Below are 26727 nucleotides of genomic sequence, written 5' to 3'. Positions count from 1 at the left end.
CCTGGTGGCTCTCTGGAAGTTGTAGATAATTTCTGCTACCAAGGTGACCTAATAAGTAGTGGAGGAGGTTGTACAGAAAGTGTAATTGCTAGATTAAGAACAGGATGGAAAAAGTTCAGAGAGTTTTTACCTCTGCTGGCAACCAATGGTCTCTCTCTCTGAGTGAGAGGGAAGATTGTATGATGCATGCATGAACTGTGATGCTGCATGATTGTGAGACATGGGCCTTGAACACAGAAGACATATGAAGGCTGGAGAGGAACAAAGCTGGTAAGATCCACTGGATGTGCAAAGTCAGTGTGCATGTGTGACAGAGTACTGGTGTATTAAGAGTGTTGAGCATAAGAGGAGTTATTTGCAGTGTGCAAGACTAGAGACTCTGCTGGTTCAGTCATGTGATGTGGATGGATGAAGACAGTTGCAAAAAGAAAAGCCAATCACTTAAATTGGGTGGTTGCAGAAGAGAGAGACCTAGGAACACATGCGACAAAGTATTGAAAGCTGACCAAGATATGTGGGTGCTGGTGCCATGCAAAAAGCACTGGTAATGGTGCCACATAAAAAGCACCCAGTACGCTCTGTAGACTGGTTGGCATTAAGAAGGGCATCCAGCAGTAGAAACCAAACCAAAACAGACTATGAAACCTAGTGCAGATCCTGGCCTTGCTAGTTCCTGTTAAACTGTCCAACCCATGCCAGCAAAGACAACGGACATTAAATGTTGATAATGATGATAATGTAGTAGCTCTAAACAGCCAACAGATTTACAGATTGTTTCATTTTACTCCTAAAATCTTTTATTCACATCTCACCTTTTCCTACATAACTACCATGATTCTGTTGTTGTTTAACCCCTAGGTCACGTTTGTTTAAGAAGATCCATGATCAATCCATCTTCTATGACTTCTATGAAAGTATATCTATAACTGCATAACAGAATATGTATGTCATTTTTTAAGGCAGTATGTGACAGTGTGAGAGAAATTTGACTGCTATTACTAACTGATTGAGCAACCACAAAGAGGATCTATAATTGATCTAATACTGATGATTATACTTAATTAAATCTCAACTATTTAAACAACTTTTACAAGAAGTGTATGATGGCTACTTTCTCTTATTTTTTAAGAAGTGATCAAACACATGGCACATTTAACCTTTCCATTCAAGCAGAAGCAAAATAAAATGATGTTATACTAGAAACAATGAGTCCATACTATAAATGTCAAGAAGTGAATTGTGGTGGTAGTGTTCTATATATTCTCCAAAATCAGAACCAATACAAAAAGCTCATATACTAAAATAGGCAGCTGGGGTAATTAACTGCATAGAGAAATAATTAAATAAGACTAATGCAGAAAGCATAGTGTGAAAATGGATCATAAAACACTGCTTATATGGTTGTATCAATGAGGGAGCTTCTATGTGGCTGCTTGAACAATTAGAAATAGCAACCAGAGCTCCTTCAATTTGTACTGATAACTTTAAGGAAAAGGATAGATTGGATTATGTTGTGTCTAGGGATATTGGATGTCTTTTGATAACGGGTCTGCTTGATCAAAGGCGATCTGGTGTTAATAGCTCTCTTGTAACTGAAGGGAGAATTGGAGCACATGCAAGAGCATTATTTGTGAAAATCAAATTAGCATACCAAACTAAGTGTCTAATCCTGAATAATAAATTATCGGCTAATTCATCAATTATAGTCTCATCTATATATATAAAAATGAGAATGTGTGTCTGTGTGTGTGTGTGAATCCCTAAAACTCGAGAACTACGCTACCAATTTCATTCAAATTTTACAGATGCCTTACTTAGGGTTCCAGTTGTGTTTTAGTCAAAAGATTTTTTTAACTTTCTTGCAGAGTTCGAGCCCATGGCAACATAATATCTCCTTCACTATTTAAGTATTACGTGTCAAAAGTGAAACAAAAACACTCATGTCAAATACTTTCACTTTAAAAATGAAACTATTCCACTAACTGAAACAATCACATTTCGATACTGTAATGACAGAGACTTTCACTTTAATGGTTTCAGATATATATATATAGATATATATATATATATATATATATATATATATATATATGTATACATATAGATGTATATGTATAGATATATATAGAGTTATAGATCTATATGCATACATGTATATGTATACATATATACACATATATACATGCATACAGATATCTATACATATATACACTCACACATACAAACAAACGCACACATTAGTCATTTGTTTTTTTTTTAATCCAAAACTACGTAAAAAGTACTGAATAGATCTTTATGATATTTGGAAATTATACTCTATACATAATGGCCATAACCACTATGAAAATTCATATATTTTTGATGTTGATGAAATTTTAACCATACAGATTACACACAAATAAAGTAATATTTCTAAAATTTATTCTTCTTAGAAGTTACAAAGACCCCTTCATGGGGACTTCACACCCACAATTTAGTCATTTTTCCTAAGCAAAGACGAATACAGTTGTACTATTGGAACCTATAGGATCACCCGAACATAACAGATGAGCATTATTTGTAATTCAACGGTACAACAGTGTAAGACTATCCTTTCAGATATACTTACATTGTGATTTCTGCAATGTGGTGCATAAATTGTCAAGTAAATGAGACGCATCTTTGCCTCCACTGATTCACTTGCAAAGTGTTCAGTAAAATTATTTCGTTGCAGACCTCCTTTCAGTCTTTTTATTATCACTGAGTCACACATAGTCCCCAGTTGGTAATATTGATTTATCACTGAGTCACACATAGTCCCCAGTTGGTAATATTGATTTCAAGGCCTTCCCAGATGAGTGACTGGTTGTTCTAAGACATTTATTGATTGTAAATTTTTTCTGCAGTTATCTATCGGTATAGTGGTCATTTGCAAACTCCAGAGGCGACACTTTCATTTCCCTTTACTCCAAACGTCACACGTTCTTATTTCAATTGGGTCATGCCCTTCCAGTAGCTATAGATCCGTAATGCATCTTACAGCTGTGCCTGTCACCTGTATGGTGAGGAATCCTACATTGGGGAGTAATAACGACTATGCTCAGGTAGCTGACTGATTATCGTGATCATTCGTCTTTTGGTTTCCTGTAGCTTTACTCTCTTTTTCAAACCCAGTGAACATACATATATTTCCTATTTCAAAGAAATTCAAACAATACATATTACACCCAAGTTAAAATCATTCCCAACAATTCAACTTCTCTGCTTGACATTAACACACCCACCCCCAATAGGGGCCTTAACTCCTACATTTTTCAGCTCCAAGAGCTCCATTCTTCATGAGCAAAATCCTTTTTACAGGGTCCATAACACCAGAATTTTCGAATATGCACATAAATATCAGATATATGAAGATGAGAATGTGTGTCTGTGAATCCATAAAACTCGAGAACTACGCAACCAATTTCATTTGAAATTAACACATGCCTTACTTAGGGTCCATGTAGTGTCTTAGGCCAAATCAATTTTTAACTTCTTGCATAGTTCGAGCCCACACCAATATCATATCTCCTCCACTATTTCAGTATTATGTGTCAAAAGTGAAACAATAACATCACTCTACTGTAACGTCAGATATTTTCACTTTCACACTGAAACTATTCCATTTCAGTATTACATCTCAAAAGTGAAACAATAACATGTCACTTCTGTAATTTCAAATACTTTCACTTTAATACTTTCAATTTCATACTGAAACTATACTCTCACATATATACAGGTATACTCTAAGACCCAAGTTAAAAACATTCCCAACAATTCAACTTCTCTGGTTGACATTAACACACCCACCCCCAATAGGGGCCTTCATTCCCACATTTTAGAGCTCCATGAGCTCCATTTTTCAGGAGCAAAATCCTTTTTACAGGTTCCAGAAGACTGAAATTTTGGAATATGTGCATAAAGATTAATAGTATGGCATACATGTCTCATGATTAGAATTTTTTTTTAGGGTGTGCAAAGAGGAAAGAACCCTCATGTGCAATTTTGATGAAATTCAAATCATATCTATTCCAGTTCCTTACAGAAAATATAAGAGAAAAGTCTCATCCTTCAATTGCATGTAAGACGGGCAACGCCGGGTATCTCTGCTAGTATATATATAAAAATGAGAATGTATATCTGTGTGTGTGTGTGTGTGTGTGTCTGAATTCCTAAAACTTGAGAACTACACAACCAATTTCATTCAAATTTTACACATGCCTTATTTAGGGTCCCGGTTGTGTTTTAGTCAAAAACATTTTTTAACTTCTTGCATAGTTTGAGACCACAGCAACATAATATCTCCTCCACTATTTAAGTATTACATGTCAAAAGTGAAACAAAAACACTCATGTCAAATACTTTGACTTTAAAAATGAAACTTTTCCACTATTTCAGTATCAAAAAACTGAAACAATCACATTTCGATACTGTAATGACAGATACTTTCATTTTAATGGTTTCATTTTCATACTGAATCGACTACAGTGAAACTATACTCTCACATATATACAGGCATATATACATATATACATACATACATACATGCATATATATATCTGCACAAATGTATCCATATACATGTATATATATGCATGTATATATATATATATATATATATGGAGAGAGAGAGAGAGAGATGTATATGTACACGTATATGTATAGATATAGATATATATATATATATATAGATATACATCTATATGCATACATGTGTATGTACACATGTGTAGATGTATATATATAGATGTACATGTAATATGTACACATATATACATGCATAAAGATATCTATACATATATACACCTATACACATGCACACAAACACACACATTAGTAATTTGCTTTTTATCCAAAACTACGTCAAAAGTACTGAATGGATCATCATCATCATCATCGTTTAACGTCCGCTTTCCATGCTAGCATGGGTTGGACGATTTGACTGAGGACTGGTGAAACCGGATGGCAACACCAGGCTCCAATCTAAATTTGGCAGAGTTTCTACAGCTGGATGCCCTTCCTAACGCCAACCACTCAGAGTGTAGCCATACCAATAGAAAAGAGAAAGAGATGTTAGTGCATAAGAGAACCGGAAGAAAAGTAAATGGCTTCAATGCATGGAAAAGACAAAATACTATTGCATTAACAATAGAACACTTGTTACTACATAACACATACAAAAATACATGCATGTAGTAGCATAAAAAAATGTAGAAAACAACCAATATAACCAGTATAATCTGCCCACATAGACCAACTGTGAAAATAGGTTTCAGCCAAGGTAAACTAACAATGTCAATAATTGCTTGAGCTACTAACCTAGACATTGGTTTCCCTGATGAGGCCAAAGGAGAAAAAGAGACTTCAAATAATTCATCCATGCCAGAGATATTGTTGACAAAGTACTTGAACTTCAGGCGAAAGATTTCCAAAGCGTGTTCCAGCACAACATTAAAACATGCCTTGCCAAGCGCTATCAAGTTGAGCTGTTGTTCTACAGCAGATCTCATAGTTGGTAAAACCAAATCAGCATCAATCTTTTGATAATTTGGAAATTATATTCTATGCATAACGGCCATAACCCCCATGAAAATTCATATATTTTTGATGTTGATGAAATTTTAACCATACATATTACACACAAATAAAGTAATATTTCTAAAATTTATTCTTCTTAGAAGTTACAAAGACCCCTTCATGGGGACTTCACACCCACAGTTTAGTCATTTTTCCTAAGCAAAGACGAATACAGTTGTACTATTGGAAGCTATAGGGTCACCTGAACATAATAGATGAACATTATTTGTAATTCAACGGTACAACAATGTAAGACTATCCTTTCAGATATATTTACATTGTGATTTCTGCAATGTGGTGCATAAATTGTCAAGTAAATGAGACATCTTTGCCTCCACTGATTCACTTGCAAAGTGTTCAGTAAAATTATTTTGTTGCAAACCTCCTTTGAGTCTTTTTATTATCACTGGGTCACACATAGTCCCCAGTTGGTAACATTGATTTCAAGGCCTTCCCAGATGAGTGACTGGTTGTTCTAAGACATTTATTGATTGTAAATTTTTTCTGCAGTTATCTATCGGTATAGTGGTCATTTGCAAACTCCAGAGGCGACACTTTCATTTCCCTTTACTCCAAACGTCACACGTTCTTATTTCAATTGGGTCATGCCCTTCCAATTGCTATAGATCCGTAATGCATCTTACAGCTGTGCCTGTCACCTGTATAGTGAGGAATCCTACACTGGGGAGTAGTAACGACTAAGCGAGGGTAGCTGACTGATTATCGTGATCATTCGTCTTTTGGTTTCCTGTAGCTTTGCTCTCTTTTACAAACCCAGTGAACATACATATATTTCCTATTTCAAAGAAATTCAAACGATACATATTAGACCCAAGTTAAAAACATTCCCAACAATTCAACTTCTCTGCTTGACATTAACACACCCACCCCCAATAGGGGCCTTAACTCCCACACTTTTCAGCTCCATGAGCTCCATTTTTCAGGAGCAGAATCCTTTTTACAGGGTCCATAACACTGGAATTTTGGAATGTGCGCATAAATATCAGATATATAAAGATGAGAATGTGTGTCTGTGTGAATCCTTAAAACTCGAGAACTACACAACCAATTTCATTCCAAATTAACACATGCCTTACTTAGGGTCCATGTAGTGTCTTAGTCCAAAACAATTTCTAACTTCTTGCATAGTTCGAGCCCACAGCAATCTCATATCTCCTCCACTATTTCAGTATTATGTGTCAAAACTGAAACAATAACATCACTCTACTGTAATGTCAGATACTTTCACTTAAACATTGAAACTATTCCACTATTTCAGTATTACATGTCAAAAGTGAAACAATAACACGTCGCTACTGTAATTTCAAATACTTTCACTTTAATACTTTCAATTTCATACTGAAACTATTAAACTGAAACTATACTCTCACATATATACAGGCATACTATAAGACCCAAGTTAAAAACATTCCCAACAATTCAACTTCTCTGATTGACATTAACACCCCCACCCCCAATAGGGGTCTTCATCCCCACATTTTAGAGCTCCATGAGCTTTATTTTTCAGGAGCAAAATCCTTTTTACAGGTTCCAGAAGACTGAAATTTTGGAATATGCGCTGCATAAAGATCAATAGTATGGGATACATTTCTTATGATTAGAATTTTTTTAGGGTATGTAATGAGGGAAAGAACCCCCATGTGCAATTTTGACGAAATTCGAATCATATGTATTCCAGTTCCTTACACAAAATATAAAAGAAAAGTCTCATCCTTCATTTGCATGTAACACGGGCAATGTCGGGTATCTCTGCTAGTTCAATATAAAACAATATTGTTTCTGCTTTAATTTTCTTAAAGAGTAAGTCATCAACATTTCATGAAAAAAAAAAAAAAACCCTGAAATCTTCCAAAAGAATGAAAATGGTTGGATATTAAATACATATGTTGTAATAAATATCATTTGCTATTTTATAAAATACAATATCTATACTATCCTCTTTGTAATATTACTGTTAGTTGAACAATATGACATAAATGAAAGTTTAGAAACTAAATCAATAGGTTTTCTTTACCTCCTTGTTATTATCACTCAAAATATAGGCTTCAAATTTTGTCACAAGGCCAACAAGTTTGGGGAAAGGGGGTAAGTCAATTAACTCTGATGCACAATTCCAACATCGTTTCAAATATTTCATTGTTTTGAACAATCATCTCAACTGCCAACTGTTAGAAATAGTTAAACTCTTACTAGTTAGGCAGCAACTAAACCATGTTCTTCACACTGCATGATAAATTATATGGCAGAGTTTGTAAACTGGGCAATATAATTGCAATTTAAAGACATTCCAAAAACTTAGGTGAAGAATATCACGGAAACCCATTTTTTCCAATGCACACCCTATAAAAATCCTAAAGACTCATCCAACCCACAAATTCCTCTCCAACTATTTCCACACATTCAAAGCACTATACTCAAATCCACACTATTCACAAGACAACTTCACTGTGCTTGCTCAATGTGCTAAATATAGCAGCTAAATATCCTGCACATTACTCCCTACTTTCTTAACCATTTTGTTACCATATTTCTGTTGAAATACATTGCCTTTGTTTCAATTAACCTTGAAAATAACAAAGAATTAAATAAAATAACTGTGTTGTTATCAAGCTTGTGTTTGAAACATAACATGAAATTTGGATAAGGTAGGTTGATATCAAAAGGACCAAATAAGGAAAGGAAACATTGGATAATGCATCCCTACAAACACCTAAAAAGATGGGATGGTTAGTCAGTATGCCTTTGAAAACAGGTTTACTCAATAAAAGTTTTTGAAGATTCTGTTCATGGCATCCATATAGATTTGACATGAGGTATTAAATTGGATGTGAACCATGTATGTGTGCAAAAGATTAGGAGGAGTGCTAAGTAGTATAAGCTACATAAGAGTAACCAATGTCAGGTGATACCAAGTAGATTGTTCAAGTACAGGAAGAAGAGTCTGGATCAGATAGAGGCCCATCAACACTACTATGATGGAGTAATCTGGAAGGAAGCTTCTGATCAAACAAGAGACAGAGGGTGCTTATAGGTGGATAATTAACTAGATTCTCCTTCCAGATACAACTGAATACTTTGCAGATATCACATGCAACAACACTGCTTTCATCAAGCTTTTCAATGGTAAAAGATCACTAGTGAGTAACAGATGAGAACAGGTTTCACTAGCTCTGACCCTACAGAAGCTATGAAAGGTATAATGTGGTGGAGAGTTATCATTCTATCATCATCCATCATGAGATATACATAAAGGATTGCATTAGATTGTTTGCACTCCATACACTTTACAATTAGCCAACATTTTTTCACTTCAGGCTATTCATTGACACCCTCTCTATTCCTCACTCACTACAGTCAATGTTTCCACCATCATATTACAGTTCACCTGCTCATCTTGGTTTTTCTACTGCCATCAGAATCTACTAATCACTAATTTGCTCATATTGCTTTGAGCAGTCACACACTACAACCTGATACCACAATAAAAATGTACCTAGTAGATTCTGTAAAACACTTAGCAAACAAGCAGAGACAAAATAAGGTCAAAAGGACTCTTTAGTTGGTCAAGAACATGACAACTTCTCTAGTGCTGGTGACATGACAAAATGCACTCAGTACAATCTATAAAATAGTTAATGTAAGGATAGGTCACCTGATTGTAAAAACCAAGCCAAAAATGAAACATACAAGCAAAACATAATTCTCTGGTCCTTCTAGAAAGTTAATAACCCTAAATAAAAACTGACTCAGAACATGACAATCCATGCTATCATGGAAACCAGGTATAAAAGAATGATAATGTTGCTTTCAACACTTTAAAGGTGGATGTAAGAATGGTAGTTGGCAGAGACTTCTTTGGGGTGGAATACACTACGGTATATCTCTAGATAAGAGCAGATCTTTGTAGACAAAGATTAAAAAGTTTGTTAATGACCGAGACCAGCTCTAAAGTACAATGTTTAAAGGTAGTCAAACATTACAGTTGGGACATTTTTCCCTTTTTTTTTTCATGGGACGAGATTGAGATCATGTTCCTTATGGGCCATACAACATGGTTAACATTCCCCTAGAACAGTTGCAAGTAGATGGTTACAGTAAAAGCATGGGCTAACTAAAGTGTTGGAGAAGTCATTGTTAATGGCTGTCTCCATCCATTGCCTTTGAGATGTTGAAATGAGTGAAATACTCAGCATTAGCAGGGTCAGAAGGATTGTTCCTCTTGCAGTTGGAGATATACTGTAGCAAGTTTCCTAAGATCAAGATATATTCTGTAGAAAGAGAGAATGAACAATTTGATGAGGATAGGATAAAGCTTTGGGGTGTGTTATTTGAGAAAAATAGCAGAAGTGTCAAGGCTGGTGACCTAGTGGCTTTGAAGAAATCTGCAGTTTCTTTTGCACTTGGCATGTATGTATGCATTTTGGTTTGAAGTTACAGAGTTTTTTTAGACAGGGAGATACAAACCAGAAGTAAACATTAGTCAAGAGAACTTACAGTTTGTATAATGTAAAAAAATAATAATAAATCAGTACTATACAACACTCACAGTATATGCTGAACACAATGAAAAGAAACAAAAGTGTGAGAGACATATCTTATCTAAAAAATGACATTAAAATACTATTACTACACATTCAATACAATGGGGATGTGATTTGAGGGCAACATGGCAGCATTTTCTAAGTAGTTGAGGTTTCTTTGTGTATTTGAAGTGTAAAAGAATGTTAGAATGTTCGTTTGACTGATTATTTTGCAATTTTGTATTCTAACTGAAGAGAGGTTGTAACCCTGCCAGTGAACGAAGGCAGTGCAGATGTATGAACAAGAAACCTAATCTAGTTATTTATTAATTGCAGATCAGTCCTGACCGAGCAGATTAATCATCACAAGCGTTCCAGACAGGACTATTCTTCGACACCCCCCACCACCACCACCACCACCACACAACAAAATTATCTGATGTCTCCTTCCTACTTTTTTCTTCTTCCTTTAGTAACCAGTAGGGTGTGATTCGAAAGTGATTAAACTGCTGCTTCTAGCAGACCTAGTAACACTGTATTAGGCTCTTCCAGTTACTTCTACAACTTCGGTAATTAACACACAAAATAAACTATATACGAAAATTCTGCGTTATTTCATACAACACTTACTTAAAAAGCCCACAACACCTACTACTAGGGCGGACAGAGGAGAGATAGGAAGAGCTCGGGTCATAGTGTTGAATTTCAACAAAATAGTGACGACATTAAAACACAATATTCTGGAAACGAGCATTAACGTTTATGGATTGTAACAGATAAACAAACTAAATTTTCAAGATAATGGAGAAATCCAGTAAAATAAACAAAACAAAAGTGCAAAGAGCTACAAAATAATTAACCGATTTTCTTAATTAGAAGCAAGAAAAGTAGGGAAATGACTGATACTGTTAAATTTTCTTTTTTCATCAAGGTCTTCGACGTTTTGACTTATAGCAGTTGATTGCTATTTAACCCCAAGTCAATCCTAATCGAACAGTCTTGAGATTAAAGGCTGATTTAAATTAGATTTGACAGATATTTCCAGCAGGAGCAGGTCGAGTGATCACGTAGAGGCTCCCTGCTTGGCTTATATTGTTGGTTTCGAGGAACTAGTGTTGGCCTGACTGGGTCGGCGTGAACTTGTGTAGCTATTGACACTAATGGAGCCTCTCTATAATCGACATGCTAGACAGATAAACCAAATATCATTAAACTCACAGCCTACAGTCTAAAAAAAATTGAGACTACATTAGACACGCGATGTCTGATAAGAGAAAAAAAAAAAACAGGATTGTCACGACTGACTTCCTTTTTCCCAAATGTTTGCTCAAAATAAACAAATGCAGGGAAAGAAGATAAACAACAAACGATTTTTCACTTCACGCCCCCCCCCCCAACTTTAATTTTTATAGTAGATATTATTCTGATATTTAGCTCAATCATCAATTCAACGAGAACTGAAAATTTAAGTGACAATAACCACAAAATAATTTACCTATATAATAACCAATCGCAGAGTAATTTATCGATAAAAGTGCAGTTGATAGTAAAGATCATCAACAATGCTTAGGTCACAAATACCTTTAGGAAAGACGTAAACATCACTTTTTCTAGTGTTCATATTATTGGTTAGTGACATTAAAATATATTTATATGCAAGAATTGTTATGGAAGGTCTGTGTTTATTTGAAACTTAAAAATTTTCTTCACACAGAAAGCTAAAATAATTCGAATTTCACTTTCTCCTTTTAGTTAAAAAAAAAAAAAAGAAAACTTTGACAGAATTTTGCCGACGCAGATAAACCTGAATTCAAAGAGAAGAATGGAAAACTCTAGATTCAGGTACCTTATACATTTAGATTTTTATATAACGTATTAATGCAGGCAGCAGATTCTAATCTTTGCAATTAAAATACAATTTAACTTCTTACACAAAAGTGACCTCGAAAAGAGAAAGGTATGAATGTCACACCGCCTCATTTTCTTAGACCCAATAAATCCGAGCTCTTAAGTTTTGTAAGAGACTGTTTTATTTATTTTACTGATAGCTAAAACGTGTTTCTAAGACGCAAGTTACGGAGAGAATACATAAACAGTATAAGATAATTACTGTAACCTAATTATACATAATGGACCTAGATTCTGTTGATATATATAGTCAAGATCTTAAAGAAATTAACGAATCACTTATAAAACACGAGTTTTCAATAAGTTGTTTTTTTATATAAATAAAAAAAATTCAACATGATGTACTGAAAATAAATGAGAATAAATATAAATTTTAAGGGAGCTGTTTCGTAAAACCAACCGAAAAAAAATAATACTGATTTCCAAATAGGGAAGGCAATATACAGATTCTAAGATACATTTACACAGCTAAATAAATACAAACATATATATATATATATATATATTATTATTATTATTGAAAGGTTTCGTTAAGCTTCTTTGTAGATTAAGATTACGTTTTAAAAAAACGTTTAAAGTTAAGTCTCCACAAGAGAAAAGAGAAACTATTAAAAAGAAAACATGAGAGCTTGTGGTAAAGTAAAAGCAGCGTTATGGGAGAGTTTGACAGCGAAAGAAGATAAATGTAATTTACGTATTGTCTAATGTGACACTCACTGCACATTTAGAAATAAAAACGTCATTAAATGTAAAAAGTTCATCACAAAATACTTGGACGTGTATATAAGGTATAAACTATAAAATATGAAAGCGAAGCACATTACCTCACTGTCAGACGCCATCTTGCGACATATCGTCAATGTCATTTACCCAGCATGCATCAGGCACGTTGCGATTTTGAAAGCAAAAATTACTTCAAGAAGCAGACAACTTTTAAATGTTTTTACTTAAAACTTTGCTGGTGTTTAATAAAAACTTTGTCAACCCCGAAATATCAGATCTATGATCAAAGACGTTCCAACCGTCACCATCCAGTCTTTAATATTCACTTTACATTCATGCAAAAATTAAAAATAACCATAAATGTTGAAAAATTGTCTTATTTCGATAATTTCTACTAATCACTGACGTCTATTCAGTTGAAAACAGTTAGCGCTGTAACGGTGTATATCGTATTAATCCCCTAACCCTAACTAGACTGTTAACCCTAACTCTAGAATCCGAACTCTAAAATTGTTACACACATAGATACGCACAGCGTAATTTATTATGTAAACAATATATGCGTATAAATTACGATTAAACCGGATGAAATATGTCACAGGGAATAACATTCTTATGACCGGTCAGCAGCTGAATAGACGTCAGTGATTGGTTGAAATTACAGAAATACGACAACTTTAACATGGAATAACTTGCGATGTACGTTTTTTTTTGTTAAGAAGACTAAGAGTAAAAGATGTTTTATATGACACATTCTACCAGTGTCCCAAGTTTCAAAGTGTTTCCTTAAGAAAATACTGGTGCCCCCGTTTTGAACTAGATCCGTTTCAGTTCTCTTCTCTGGAAATCTGAGACAATTGGAAAGAAAAAGTTATTGGTATTCATTTTTTATTTTACCTGCTTTACTCAGGGCCACTCAGAGGTAGATATCAGGCATAATTATCAGGGAACGGGTACCATCTCTCTCTCTCTCTCTCTCTCTCTCTCTCTCTCTCTCTCTCTCTCTCTCACTCACTCCACACACACACACATACGCGCGTATGTATGTATGTATGTATGTATGTGCGTGTGAATGCAGGGGGGAAAATTGACAGTAACTTCGAAATTTTACTTTCGTTGACTTCGACAGACTGACTTGGACCCAACAAAGGCGTAACTTCAAAGTTACTGTCAATCTTTTCATTGTAAAAATAAATTTTCTCTACTTAGACGTATTGAGAGATCCTTCATTTAATGTTTGATTTTTATATAAAAATGCATAACAGCTATGCTCGAAACTATTAACCCTCTGTCACTTTTGTAATTTTCTTCTGATTAAGAATATTTACTCGTGTATAGAAAACTATTTTTCTTTTCGTTCTACCTTTCGTACATACTTACTCACTTATACTCAAGTACATATGTACGTACGTAAGCACGTGTGTACGTATGATATTTTTACCTTTATTACCATTGCTGCTAACTTGACCATCAAATGTCACTAGCTGTACTCTTTTCAATTTCCATACCAACTTAACTGCAGTAAAAACATAAATATCGCAGTGTCATACATGAGTGTAAATGCAATGATTTATATTAATAGGAAATACTAACATTTTCCCCTGCGTTGATCGCGCATTTATTTTAGGCGAATAGCTTAACTAAAGGCATTAATGCCACGGCCTCTTTTCTTGAAATAGTCTGTACTTTTCTTTGGATAGTACATCTAATCTGTCGCCCAGATAAACAATATCGCTTGAATTTGTTTTTATTGGCTAAGCCAGTAAAACCCATTTCAGAGTCTCCATGACTGCTGGTGGGAAGGGAGATCTGTCCCGAATACTTCGAACAGAGTGGATTCAGCATTTGAGGACCAAGTTCCATGTAGGCTTAGCTGAGGCACAAAGAAAGTCTATTAAACAAAACAGAAACAGACTCTCCAATGGGCTTCCGCACAGTGCTTACATACCAAATTTCAGTCACAATGCAATAGTTGACTCAAGGCCATGGTCTAAGACATTTGCCCAAGTAGCGATGTAGAAGGATCGAACTCGAAGCCGTGCAGCAGAAGGCGAAGTTATTGACCCCAAAGCCATGCCTGCGACTGGTTGGATACATTTAACTGAGTGTACACCACTGCAAGCACTCAAAATATGTCTCAGGGCTGATGATAAGTCGGTAGCTTGAAACATTGCTTCCAGCTGTAGTACCCCATCAGCTACGCTCTCTTTCGCCTTCTCCCCTCAGTTTGTGATACCCTTGCAAAGGTCATTGCTGCTTCTCTTCTTCGTCTCATCAAATTGCAAATGAAAATAGAAAAAAAGAAACTTTGTGTATCTAGACTACTTTATCCAATGTATCCTTCTCTTTTTAAGATGAATGGGTGTGGTATCAGAGAGACTTAGCTGTTGTTTCTAGAAAGTCTAGTAACAACGCTGAAGTTTCTTCGTTTGCTTGATCTATGGACAGTTGTTGTGGTGGTGGTGATGGTTTAACCTCTCGGCAACCCAAATCTAAGGCATTGGCGATTTAAGCACACTCAGAGTTAAATTAGAAGCTGTCACAAAGTGCATTGCAAACCGCGTCCTCAAGCTCTCATTCAGCCGATCGCGGGTGAAAATCTCGGCATCAATCAATATCTTCGTAAACTGAAGTGGAGAAATGTTCAGTGCAAGTGGCGGCTGAGCATATGTAGCCGTTCCTACGAAATGAACGAAAGATTGCACTAATGGGGTAAACAGCGCCAAAGATAAAGTAGTAATCTTTTGGAAAATCGATTCTCGGTTTAACGACTGTTCATTTTGCTTACGTCACTAATATCTTTGGGGAGCAATAAACATCACAGGATCGTACAGTTTTCTTCTAAATAGAGATGTAATTTTAAAGTGTGTGCATTGAAACTATTCATTTTTCTTGTTTCACAGATTTCACAGCTACCAAGGGAAATAACTTCCACTGGCAAATTAGAAATGTTAGCACTTCTGTTCTGTTGTATGGCATGAATATATTTAATCTTGCATTGATACTAACCAATATTTAGGAAGCGAGTAAACTCGATTTCAGCGTTGAATGATATCTATTATTGTGTCAAGAGGAACGGAAAAAGTCAATATTTGCGATATTTGAGCTTAGAATTTAATGACATTGGTTATGTCCGGCACTCTGCCGATTCTAACTTCCAACACCTTTTTTGGACAACTGGCTGAAATCCAACAGCGTAGCTCGAACTGAAAACACAAGGAATTGATGTTAACGTTGCAAGGCAATTTACTTTTGATTAGATAATACATGTGCCAGTGTGTGTGTGAGAGAGAGAGAGAGAGAGAAGAGAGAGAGAGAGAGAGAGAGAGAGAGAGAGAGAGAGAGAGAGAGAGAGAGAGAGAGAGAGAGAGAGAGAGAACTAATCAGATATGGATATTTGACCTTTAATGTGATATTAAGGTTGTGAAATAGTCATTAATGAATAACGTTTGGTGGATTGCATGTTATTTTCATAATGACTATACTGATATTGTATTCTTTATCATGCATCTTTATTAACCCGGAATATTTGCATATACATATATACAAGTGTATAAGAGCAGCATTCAAAAGATATCGAATGGAATAAGCACATGTTTTCACAACATAATTATGCTAAATAGTAATACGAATACAGTTCATAATTATTGGTTTTCAAATTTTGGCACAAGTCTAGCAAACTTGGGGAAAGCGTAAGTGGATTACATCAATTCCAGTACTCAACTGGTACTTATTTTGTCGACATCGAAAGCATAAAAGGCAAAGTCGACCACGGTGGAATCTGAACTCAGAACGTAAAGACGGATGAAATGCCGCCAAGCATTTTGCCCAGCGTGCTAATGATTCTGTCAGCTCGCCGCCTTATACAGTTCATGATTATTGAAAAGAAATGAATTTGATAGAATGAGAATGCCTTATAATAGAATCGACTGGCATAGCTTCGAGCAGCACCTCGAGTAAGTAAACGTAGTAGAGGGTGAGAGGCAACATCACTGCGTTTAATCTAGATGGCTCTACTTGAGGTTCAATTGACCAACTTTTTATAACGCCAGTCGATCAAGAAATTTGACGGGAAGGGTCCAGCTCATTTGGTTACACCAGTCGATCTGACTGGCCGAGTTATGTTTGCTTAGGTGTTTATGTCTCATTTAGAAACTTATATTGTGGTTCTAAGCTAGAATTCTGAGCTAGGTGGTTTCGAATTTTGGCTGAAGCTTCGTTACAGACCCATAACTGGGACGGAACTAGTACTTACACTTAATAACTCAGGACATAAAGCTAGGATCCACTATGCATTTTGTTCACTAACACTTCTATCCATTTTTACTGTATATGTGTTTGTATATTCGCTCTTTATAGTACATTTATGAAACATTTATTCGTATTTTTATACGTACATTTATGACACTGTCCTGTGTATAATAGCATATATGTGTGCATTTGTATATGTACGTCTTAGTTCACACCCACGCACACATGCGGACACACTCATGCGTGCACAGATGTATGTACAAGGCTAGTTTGTCGAACGACCACCTAAATAGAGCTGCTGTTTTACATTTTTAAAACGGCCATCCCAAGGCGCAACAGAACCAAAATGTATCAACCTCTTTAAAACTAAGGAGTATTAGTGAAACATTCCAGTAGACCTGATGTTATTTTATGAAACAGGAAATAAAAATCATGCATAAAATCAGCTGTATTGATCATTGCCCTTCCTTTGGACAATATCAATGGCTCGGTGAATGAGACTTATTGCATAGGCAAATGTTGGTCTCCTATACTGACCCTGTTTAGACCTACGCTCTGTGAAGAACACGGAAACCAGTGAAGTATCGGGTATAAGCCTGCACTCCAATTGGTGTAGAATTATGCGTCAGTGACAGCTTTCGACGGAAGGAAAGGGCATCGAATCCCATTGAGGAGCTAACAATCGCATCAAGCTGACAAAACTACACCCAATTAAATGCTACAACCTGCCTGCATCATTGCGTGCGAGGGGCTTAGAAATACAAATAACCTGAAGAGTGGATGATATACACTGCACCAGGCATAACAAAAAGACAAAAAAAGAAGCCAGCACACAACCTAGGATGCCAGAATATACAGGCAATGATCACTGTATTGTCAGATAATCACTGAAAGATTAGTGACACACGAAACACTGCAATAATTAACAACGACCTTCTAAAATTTGAAGTGGACTTTGCAAGACTACAAGAAACATGTGTTGCAGAATTAGCTACTTTATACGAGAGATACTAAACCTTTTTCTGGCAAGGAAAGGACTTAGACAAGATCAAAGAGCATGGTGTTGGCTGTGTTGTGAGAAACTCGCTGCTAAGGATAGTGAAGTTCAGAGAGAATGAAACCGAGCGGATTTTCTCACCGCCAACTCCATACACCCAAAGGGTTTGTCAGCCTTATCGGTGACTGCCCCGACTCACCTCTACACAAGATAAAAAAGATCAGATTCTATTACCAACTCTTAAGAAGACCCAAAATCAGGAAAGACTACCGCTGCTTGGCGACTTCAACATCAGTGTGGGTACCGACCATGTATCTTGGCCGTGCACGGGACTGGCAGTATAAATGACAGCGGGCAACGATTGATTGAGTTTCGCATACTCTATGGACTGTTTTCGAGATATCCCCCGCTTCAATTAGAGGCGTCAACAAGAGCCATTTTGAAGAATGTGTCAATGACTCGAACCTTCCGGAATGCAGTTTGTGACATGGATGACTCTTGGTTTTCAGCAAAATCAGACTGAGGTCAAAGAAGATGCATTATATGAAACCACCTTGCAAGCAGCGCATTGATGTCATGTCACAACCCTCAGATAAGGCAAAGAGTTCATCAGGTTTCTGGACGATGCCTTCCCTGCTCTCTCCTAGATGTAGAAGCACAGATGAGATGGGATTCTATCATGGACTCCATCCACAGTGCTACACTGAAGAATGTAGCAAGAAATGGTACAAGACGTTGGATTGATTTGAAAAATTCGGACAAGCTCACCGCTGTCATTGTGACGAAGCGTGCTGCGCTACTCAAACATTAACATCACCCTACATTGGCAACCTTGCAAGCATTAAAAACAGCAAGATGCATGTCCCAAGTCAGACGGTGTGCAAATGACTACAGGTTACAGTTGTGAAAAGCTATTCAATCATCATTTGACACGGGGAAAATCAGTGGAATATAAGAAAAGATATAAAAGGCTAGCGCAGCATCAAAGACAAAAGCAAGCAGACAGAAAGATTAGTGAAAGCATTACTCCAAACTTTTTGTCAGTGACGGAGGAACTAGATACACTACATACAGGAACTGGTTAAATGAGAATACGTGTAAGGGTTATTCCATTCAATATTGCAAATCAAAGAACAGGGAAAATTCGACATCTCTGTCATTTTATCTGGTAACTATATGGGTTCAAAAAAAGAGAGTGGGGGAGAGTGTGTGTGTACGAGGTGGTATCAAAAAGTTCCCGGAATATTTTTGTAGCGCACCAACAGATTGCAGCACACGGTTGCGTGCGCAGTAAGAGTTAGCAGTGACCTTCATGAGGTAGTGTGCCGAGTGATATCGCTGTGTTTACTTTGAAAGTTGTGAAATTTTATGTTTTTGTGATCATGTGTATGCTGTTGTCTGCGATTTTGTCATGGACAGGAATTAAGAATGTGTGTGTGTGTTTGTCTTTATTCCCCACCACCGCTTGACAACTAGTGTTGGTTTGTTTGTGTTTCCAAGCTTAAAAACAAAATATTGGGGTTGATCTGAAACAAGTAAAAGCTAAGAGATAGGTTTGTTCGATCATGGTTAACCTGGAGTTAAGCAACAATAGTACTTAATGAGTTTATATCAAAATCATGACTTGTGAAATAAATTAAGAAAAAAGAAAACTCGCAGATGCTTTATGTGTGAAAAAACAAATATGAAAAATTACCACCTAATCTAGCAAGCCAATTTTAATTAATAAAAATTACACCTAAAAGCCAATTTCAATTTATAAAAATTACACCTGTAAATTTATAAACCGCGTAAACAAAAGGAGATAACTTTAATAAGATCTGTGGCAAGACTTCCTTTTGTACCCCCGCCCAAAAACACCTCCCTTTAAAAAAAAATTTATTTTTCTACACATACCCCCATTTTCGGCTACGGAGAATACGAATCTGTAAAAAAATTGGCAAAAATCGACATTTTGACATTACTCCACTCCTTATTTCTTCATTTTTAACTTTTTTCAGAATTTTTTTTTCAAAACATGCGGAAAAATACGGAGATTATGATTCTGAAAAAAAATTTCCAAAATTTTTCTACTTAGGGTTAGGGTTAGAGTTTTAGGGTTATGGTTAGGGTTTTAGGGTTAAGGTTTTAGGGTTAGGGTTAGGGTTACGGGAAACGTGAAAAATGAAAAAAACTGGGGGGTGGGTGGGTAGAAGGGGGGCAGGAAATTTCACAATGCCGATTTTTGTCAATTTTCCGGAATCTCCGTATCCGAAAACGGGTTTTTTTAGACAAAAAAAAAAAAAAAATAAAAAAAAAAATTGCGAGAAAATGATAGGGGACGGGAGGAAGTCTATCCAGATCTGTTGAAAATAAACACGATGTTAATTAGCTTGGAGCAGGTCTTTGAAACTAACTGTCGAAAGCAACAAATACGTTTCAAACTCATTAGATTTATTGGCGATTTTTCGGAGATGATATATCAAAACTGAAACTATTTGTTAAGCAATTTCCGTAGAAATTTTTTTTATTTCTTTAATTTTATTTTTGCAGCTGAATTGCTAATTTTTATGTATTTTTGTGTATGTATGTATTTATGTGAGTGTATACATGTATATCTGTGTATGTAAGTATATGTATGTTTTAATGTGCATGTATGTATATTTGTGTATGTACAAATACATACACAAAAAATAAATAGGCGAATCAGTTGAAAAAAAGTATAAAAAATAAACATTCTTTACGGAAATTGCCGAACAAATGATTTCGGTTTTGGTATGATATCTCCGAAAAATTGCTTATTTCTTAAAAAACGATATTATAGTCGTTGATAAGACTGAGTGATAAGTAAATGCTGAAATAGAGGAAATGTAGTGACGGTGATTATGAATGTCAACAACATGGCTATTCTTACCCAACGATGTTTACTAACAACATCCGTGTCCTGCAACACGGAAAATTTGTTACCAATATATAGACAATGTTAATGTCATCCATACAACTTAAATTCTTCGGACAGTCAACTCCTTTTATGCATTTATTAGCTAAACTGTTTCAGGTAGTCCAGATTCCGATAGTTAAGTACGATATATTTAAACAAAATAACGTTGTTGTTGTTCTGTTGTGTCTGGGGAGAGTCATTTTCTTGCCGTGCCTTATTGTTGTTGTTGTTGGCACTCCGTCGCTTACGACGTCGAGAGTTCCAGTTGATCCGATCAACGGAACAGCCTGCTCGTGAAATTAACGTGCAAGCGGCTGAGCACTCCACAGACACGTGTACCCTTAACGTAGTTCTCGGGGATGTTCAGCGTGACAAGGCTGGCCCTTTGAAATACAGGTACAACAGAAACAGGAAAAAAGAGTGAGAGAAAGTTGTGGTGGAAGAGTACAGCAGGGTTCGCCACCATCCCCTGCCGGAGCCTCGTGGAGCTTTAGGTGTTTTCGTTCAATAAACACTCACAACGCTCAGTATGGGAATTGAAACCGCGATCCTATGACCGCGAGTCCGCTGCCCTAACCACTGGGCCATTGCGCCTCCACAAACAAATAACGAATCACCTTAGAAAGAGCTGTCACATCAACCTTGAATCACACCGAACTGTCTTAAAAGAAGGAAGGATACATGATATGATGTGCTAGATATACTGTATCTGAAGAATATACGAAATAGTCACGTCTGGAAAGTTTTGGATCACAGGCTTGCACTATCAGATCGAGAGCAAAACAACAACAATCTTAGTTGGTTAAAGTACCACTCGATTAAATCGCAATCAAACTATGTTGTAACTTCACCCTGAAATTACTGATGTCCTTGTGAAAAAGCTTGAATACCACTCAATCACATCTCCGTAAAACCTGAAGTCTTCTTCTAGCAGAATACTCAACAGCAACGCAGTTTACAGTCTCGGTTAAGTTCTCGCGTGACTTTTCCTCGGTTCTGATTGGCTATTATCAAATGTGTGGCGAGTTTGAAAACTTAAACATTTATTTGTCCCTCTCATCACAAGTTACTGGACTCTAATTTACCTGTGTGTACATAGACTATCCATCACTGCAGGTAAACCACTACATATTTTTAATGCTGCTTCACTTACTATAACACTGTCTGGTTTATAAATGAACTCACTCCTTGTTTTGCATACTTTTGTTGCTTATATTACATCTTAACAAACATTTTTCGATCCATCTCTGTTAATTGCCAACAGGTACTTTATAGAACATTCGTTATGCAACATAAATATATCTACAATGTAATATTGTTATATCATTATTACTCTCTCTATTTTAATTGTGAAATCTAACGCATGTTATTTACGATGCTTGGAAAAATATTTTTTCTACGTGTTTGTTCTTTTTTCATTCCATCATTTGTATTTGATTTTTTCGTTACATTTTATAACCCCCGATTTTTTTCTTACATTCAGCAAGACAAGTCGGTTTACATTTTACAGCTTTAAGCTTGTAAATGAAAAAATTAAGATTTATGAAAATGGATGAATATCTAGTACAATTTTTATTTTATTTCTTTCCTTTACAACAATTCAGAACTGCCTACATCTATTGATCATTTTTACATCACGTTTCATCTGAATAAAAACAGTTTTTACTTTATGTTTTATTTTGAAATAATATCATTTAATGTGATGGAGATAAATATTTTGATCAGTGAGTCTAGTGTGGGAATATTTGTCAGTAACGTCAACTTGGCGGTTACGTTGTTTAAAACTAGTTTTCTGTTAGTCTTTATTATACATTTAGATATTCGACCCCAATCAAATTACCCACCCAAAAGTGCGCTCTCAAAACCTATTTTTTTAATTCTAAGAGAATTTGTTTTTTCACTTTCTCTACCTTCCTCTCTTTTTCTTTATTTCCAGGCTGTGACTGACCTTTGAAATATATATATACTCCTTTTCAAACAATATATCTTCTATCCAAATAACCTATATAGTGTAGAATTATCATATACTTGCTGTCTTGTAACTAACGGTTGTTGGGTATGAATAGTCAACAACAGCTGTACCGCCTTGAAAATTCAAAACTCCGATAGAAATAGTAACTAGTGTAAATCCACCTTTTTTTATGCCCGTTTATAATTATATTTTTAAAAACGTTTTCCACGACACTTCAGGGAAATGTCTCTCGAGATTCTAAGACCAAACTGAATACATTGTAGATTGCCTTGGTGCCAAGTTGGGAAGGTATTCTTGATTTACAATTAAACAAATTTACTTAATACTACTTTACCATTGAAAAAGGAATAATCACTTGGAATAACTATCACTACTACATCATGGAGAAGGTAAAATAGATTGAATAAAGGGGCAAAAATATAGAAAACTTTAATTTTTGGAAAGTATTCTTTTAGAATCGTAATTTTCGTTGTGTGAAACAGGAATATTGAAAAAGAAAAAAACACACACAAAATAACACCCAACTCTTTTCCTTCCTGATGAGGTAGTGATATCTATTTCGAAGGTCCGCCCATCATTCAACTTCAGTCACCTATAAACGTTTTTATTTTTTTCGTGTGGTTTAAGCTTAAACCATACACGAACGAAACCAAATACTGCGGCAATGCTTGATATTTTCGTTTGAAGATCGAATTCCGAAGAATCGGATTATGCTCTTCGACGTCCAATATCGATGCATTTAATTTCTACCGTATCATGACCAATAGCAATCAATGCAGGCCCATTGTTATTGGTCATGATACAGTGTTGTTTGCAAGAATGGAAATGACTTATAGCCGGCATGCAGAGCTGTCTTAGCTTTATCGACCCTTCACTCAGATAAAAACAATGTACTGGGACCTCCTACATATACGACCCCATCATAAATTTGCATTGGGCCCCATGACACGTGGGTGTTTCCGGGCAACTGTCCAGTGTATCCATTCCTTATGACAGCACTGTCCGCATGCTCCCTGAACTAGTAATGTGCCAAAACAATTCGACTACTATGTTTTCAGCCGCACAATCAAATTTGGAAATTCCTGTATCAAGCCGAAATAATGTCCTCAACTGCTAATTGTATATCTCTCCCAAGACCGCGAAACCGTTTCGATTCTATTAAAAAAGAAAAAAAAAACATACACACACCAAAAGGAAACGAACTTTACGCAGCCTCATTTCTTTATAAAAGAATATTTTTGACTAATGCAGTAAATCAATGTTCTGGTCGCCTTTAGATCTCACCAGTCCTAGTCAAGACTAAGTATATTTTCGAATTAAATAACTCAGAAAAACAGCATAGATAATAATATTTAAGCATTATTGAATTCTTTCCTTGATTCAATTAGAAATTAAAACAGGATCATGATATTTTATAGTACCAAATGCCCCTCAAACAATCTCACTGGAGTCTTTAAAAATCCGCTGGAAATAGTGACCAAATGTCACCCTTCCTTCTTAAAAACAAAATTTATTGGATATATACATTGTCTAGAATGCCTATACTCATAAGGTTGCTTGACCAAGGCCAACTTATGAGAAGGGGGTACCCTCAGCAAAATTACAAAGAAATAAATGTTGTAGTGTTGTCCTGAAAACATGCAACTTCAGGGTCAATCTGGCAGTCCAAATATTGATAATCATGTGGTCAGTGACAGAAGAGACTTTTTACATTTATTCATTTGTTTAGTCTCACTACATTTACTACTGAGTGAATTATTTCTTACATTAGGAACCACTGCTTCTCTACTATGTTGTGGATTCTTCTGAATGTTTGAAGTTTCTGTAATAAGTTTCCTTCAGGATCAGGTGATTAGCACAATGCCCAACCTCCAAGATCTGAAGGCAGGATGTGTGTTCTGAGGGTTTCCTCCCTTTAGATAATTGTAGTGCTGCCCATGCTCAAGAGCTCTATCTGCTTGGGAATCAAAATCAGAGTTTCCTTCTGGGGGATTTTTTGGCTCACTGGCCCAACTGCTCTAGTCTGTGACTCCTCTCAGAAGATATGCTGCATTAGTCACAACTGAGGTTGTGTATCCCTGTCCTGCGTCTTAAGGAAACATATACATTCACTTTGGTGTGGTGTGACTATGAAGTTCACCCCAGCTTAGGAGCACATTAAATACCCCAACTGGGAGCTCTTAGCAGGGTATTCTAGTATATTACCAGTACTTAATTTAACCTTCCTTCGAGGAAAGGCATTGCCCATGACTAGGACACAAGCATTGATTCAGCTTGAATGTTTATAGCTCAATGTTTGTCGATTAAAGACCGACATTTTGGGAATTGAATTTCTGCTCAGACAAAAGGACCTGATCCAAAAATTATAGTCTTCTCCTGGCTCACTAAGCTTTATCTCTTTTGTTTAAATTTTTCATACAATTTATATTACCACATTCATTTGTCGACAAATTCAAGTGACTCTCCTTGAAAGGAAATAATTCTTTTTTTCTTAAGCTTGATATTTAGCTCAGGGTCAACCTTCGTTGAAGATATTCTACATCAAAACGTTCCAGTTATGCCCATTTTATCTAAATACCTTGGAGTTATCCACTGTGTCGTCCTCATCATTTACCATTCATTTTCCATGCTGGCATGAGTTGGACTCTTTGACAGGAGCTGGCAAGCTGGAGAACAACACCAACTTCATTGTCTACTTTGGAATGGTTTCTGTGGTTGGATGCCCTTTTTAATGCCAACCACTTTATAGAGTGTATTGGGTGCTTTTTATGGGGCACCAGTACTGGTGCTTTTTACATGGCACTACCACCAGTGGGGTTACTAAGTAACTTGCAAGATGAAAACTCTCAGCTGGGAGAGGGACTGGAACTGAGGGAAATGGTGTTGTGCCAGGTGAGAGGTCAGAGTATAATGGAGAGATAGAGAACAGTGTTTTACTATAGAGGAGATACTTGGCTACTTTGGTAGGAAGGGAAGAAAAGACAGAGAGAGAGAAATAGATGGTGTTGGAGATGCATCAGGATTTATCTTCAAGGAACAGTGTGTGTGGGGATGCAGAGGGGATGGGGAAATGTTTCATAAGAGTGTAGATGTTTAGAGAAGGGGAAGAGGTGACTGTAGCAAGTGATGATGATAGAAATTAGAGTGACTGGGAGGGAAGTATGGTAGATATAGAATGTGCAGATAGGCTATGAGGGAGAAAGGAGGAGCCTGCAGTGACTAGTGATCAAGAGTTGTGGGGGTGTTTTGATAGAAGACAGGTTATGTGTATGTGGGATGTGGGGGGGGGGGCATGGCCAAAGACAGGCCTGTATGTAAGGATGGCAACAGTTTTACTTAACTTGACGTGTCTTCTCAAGCACAGTAAATCACCAAAAGTCTCGATTCCTTTTTATTTCCTCTGCTAGGTTCAATATTCAAGGATCATTTCTTACCACTTCATCCCACATCTTGGTTTTACCTCTTCCACAGGTTCCCGCCACAATTAGAGATTGGCTCTTTATACAGCTGTCCTCATCCATGTGCATCACATGACCAGGCCAGTGCAGTCTTTTCTCTCTTGCACACTACATCTGATGACTTTATACTCAATTTTTCTCTCAAATTACTTACATTCTGTCCTACAAGCACACTGTCATTGTGCATCCAGTGGAGCATGCTGGCTTCATTTCTTTCAAGCCTTCACATGTACTTTGCAGTCACATCCCATCTTTCATTGTTCACACACTTCCTTTCACTTTGGAGTGGTCTTTGTTACCAAAGCTCGTCCTTATTCTAGCAACTATGTTTTCATTGCATCTTCTTCCACTACTGACTTGGT

At 36.3% G+C, this 26727-nt stretch overlaps 2 protein-coding genes across 3 annotated transcripts in view; one reads left to right on the top strand and one right to left on the bottom strand.

Moving 5' to 3' along the window:
* LOC106868719 (uncharacterized) overlaps positions 1 to 13206 on the bottom strand; it is a 62996-nt gene extending 49790 nt beyond the window's left edge. The window contains exon 1 of one of the 2 annotated variants that reach the window (XM_014914110.3): positions 12869 to 13206. In XM_014914110.3, the coding sequence (XP_014769596.1) occupies positions 12869 to 12910 (42 nt within the window). In that variant the 5' untranslated portion in view covers positions 12911 to 13206. The remainder of the gene's footprint in view (positions 1 to 12868) is intronic. The other variant, XM_014914111.3, reaches the window with a different exon arrangement.
* A 7985-nt stretch (positions 13207 to 21191) lies between these two features.
* Positions 21192 to 26727, top strand: part of LOC106868720 (maternal embryonic leucine zipper kinase) — a 92294-nt gene continuing 86758 nt past the window's right edge. The window contains exon 1 of the mRNA XM_089353993.1: positions 21192 to 22051. The gene's annotated coding sequence lies outside the window, so the exon portion shown is untranslated. The remainder of the gene's footprint in view (positions 22052 to 26727) is intronic.

This window comes from Octopus bimaculoides, chromosome 6, assembly GCF_046866305.1.
Source record: "Octopus bimaculoides isolate indiv1 chromosome 6, ASM4686630v1, whole genome shotgun sequence".
Taxonomy (NCBI): domain Eukaryota; kingdom Metazoa; phylum Mollusca; class Cephalopoda; order Octopoda; family Octopodidae; genus Octopus; species Octopus bimaculoides.
This window is presented reverse-complemented; position numbering and strand designations above follow the sequence as displayed.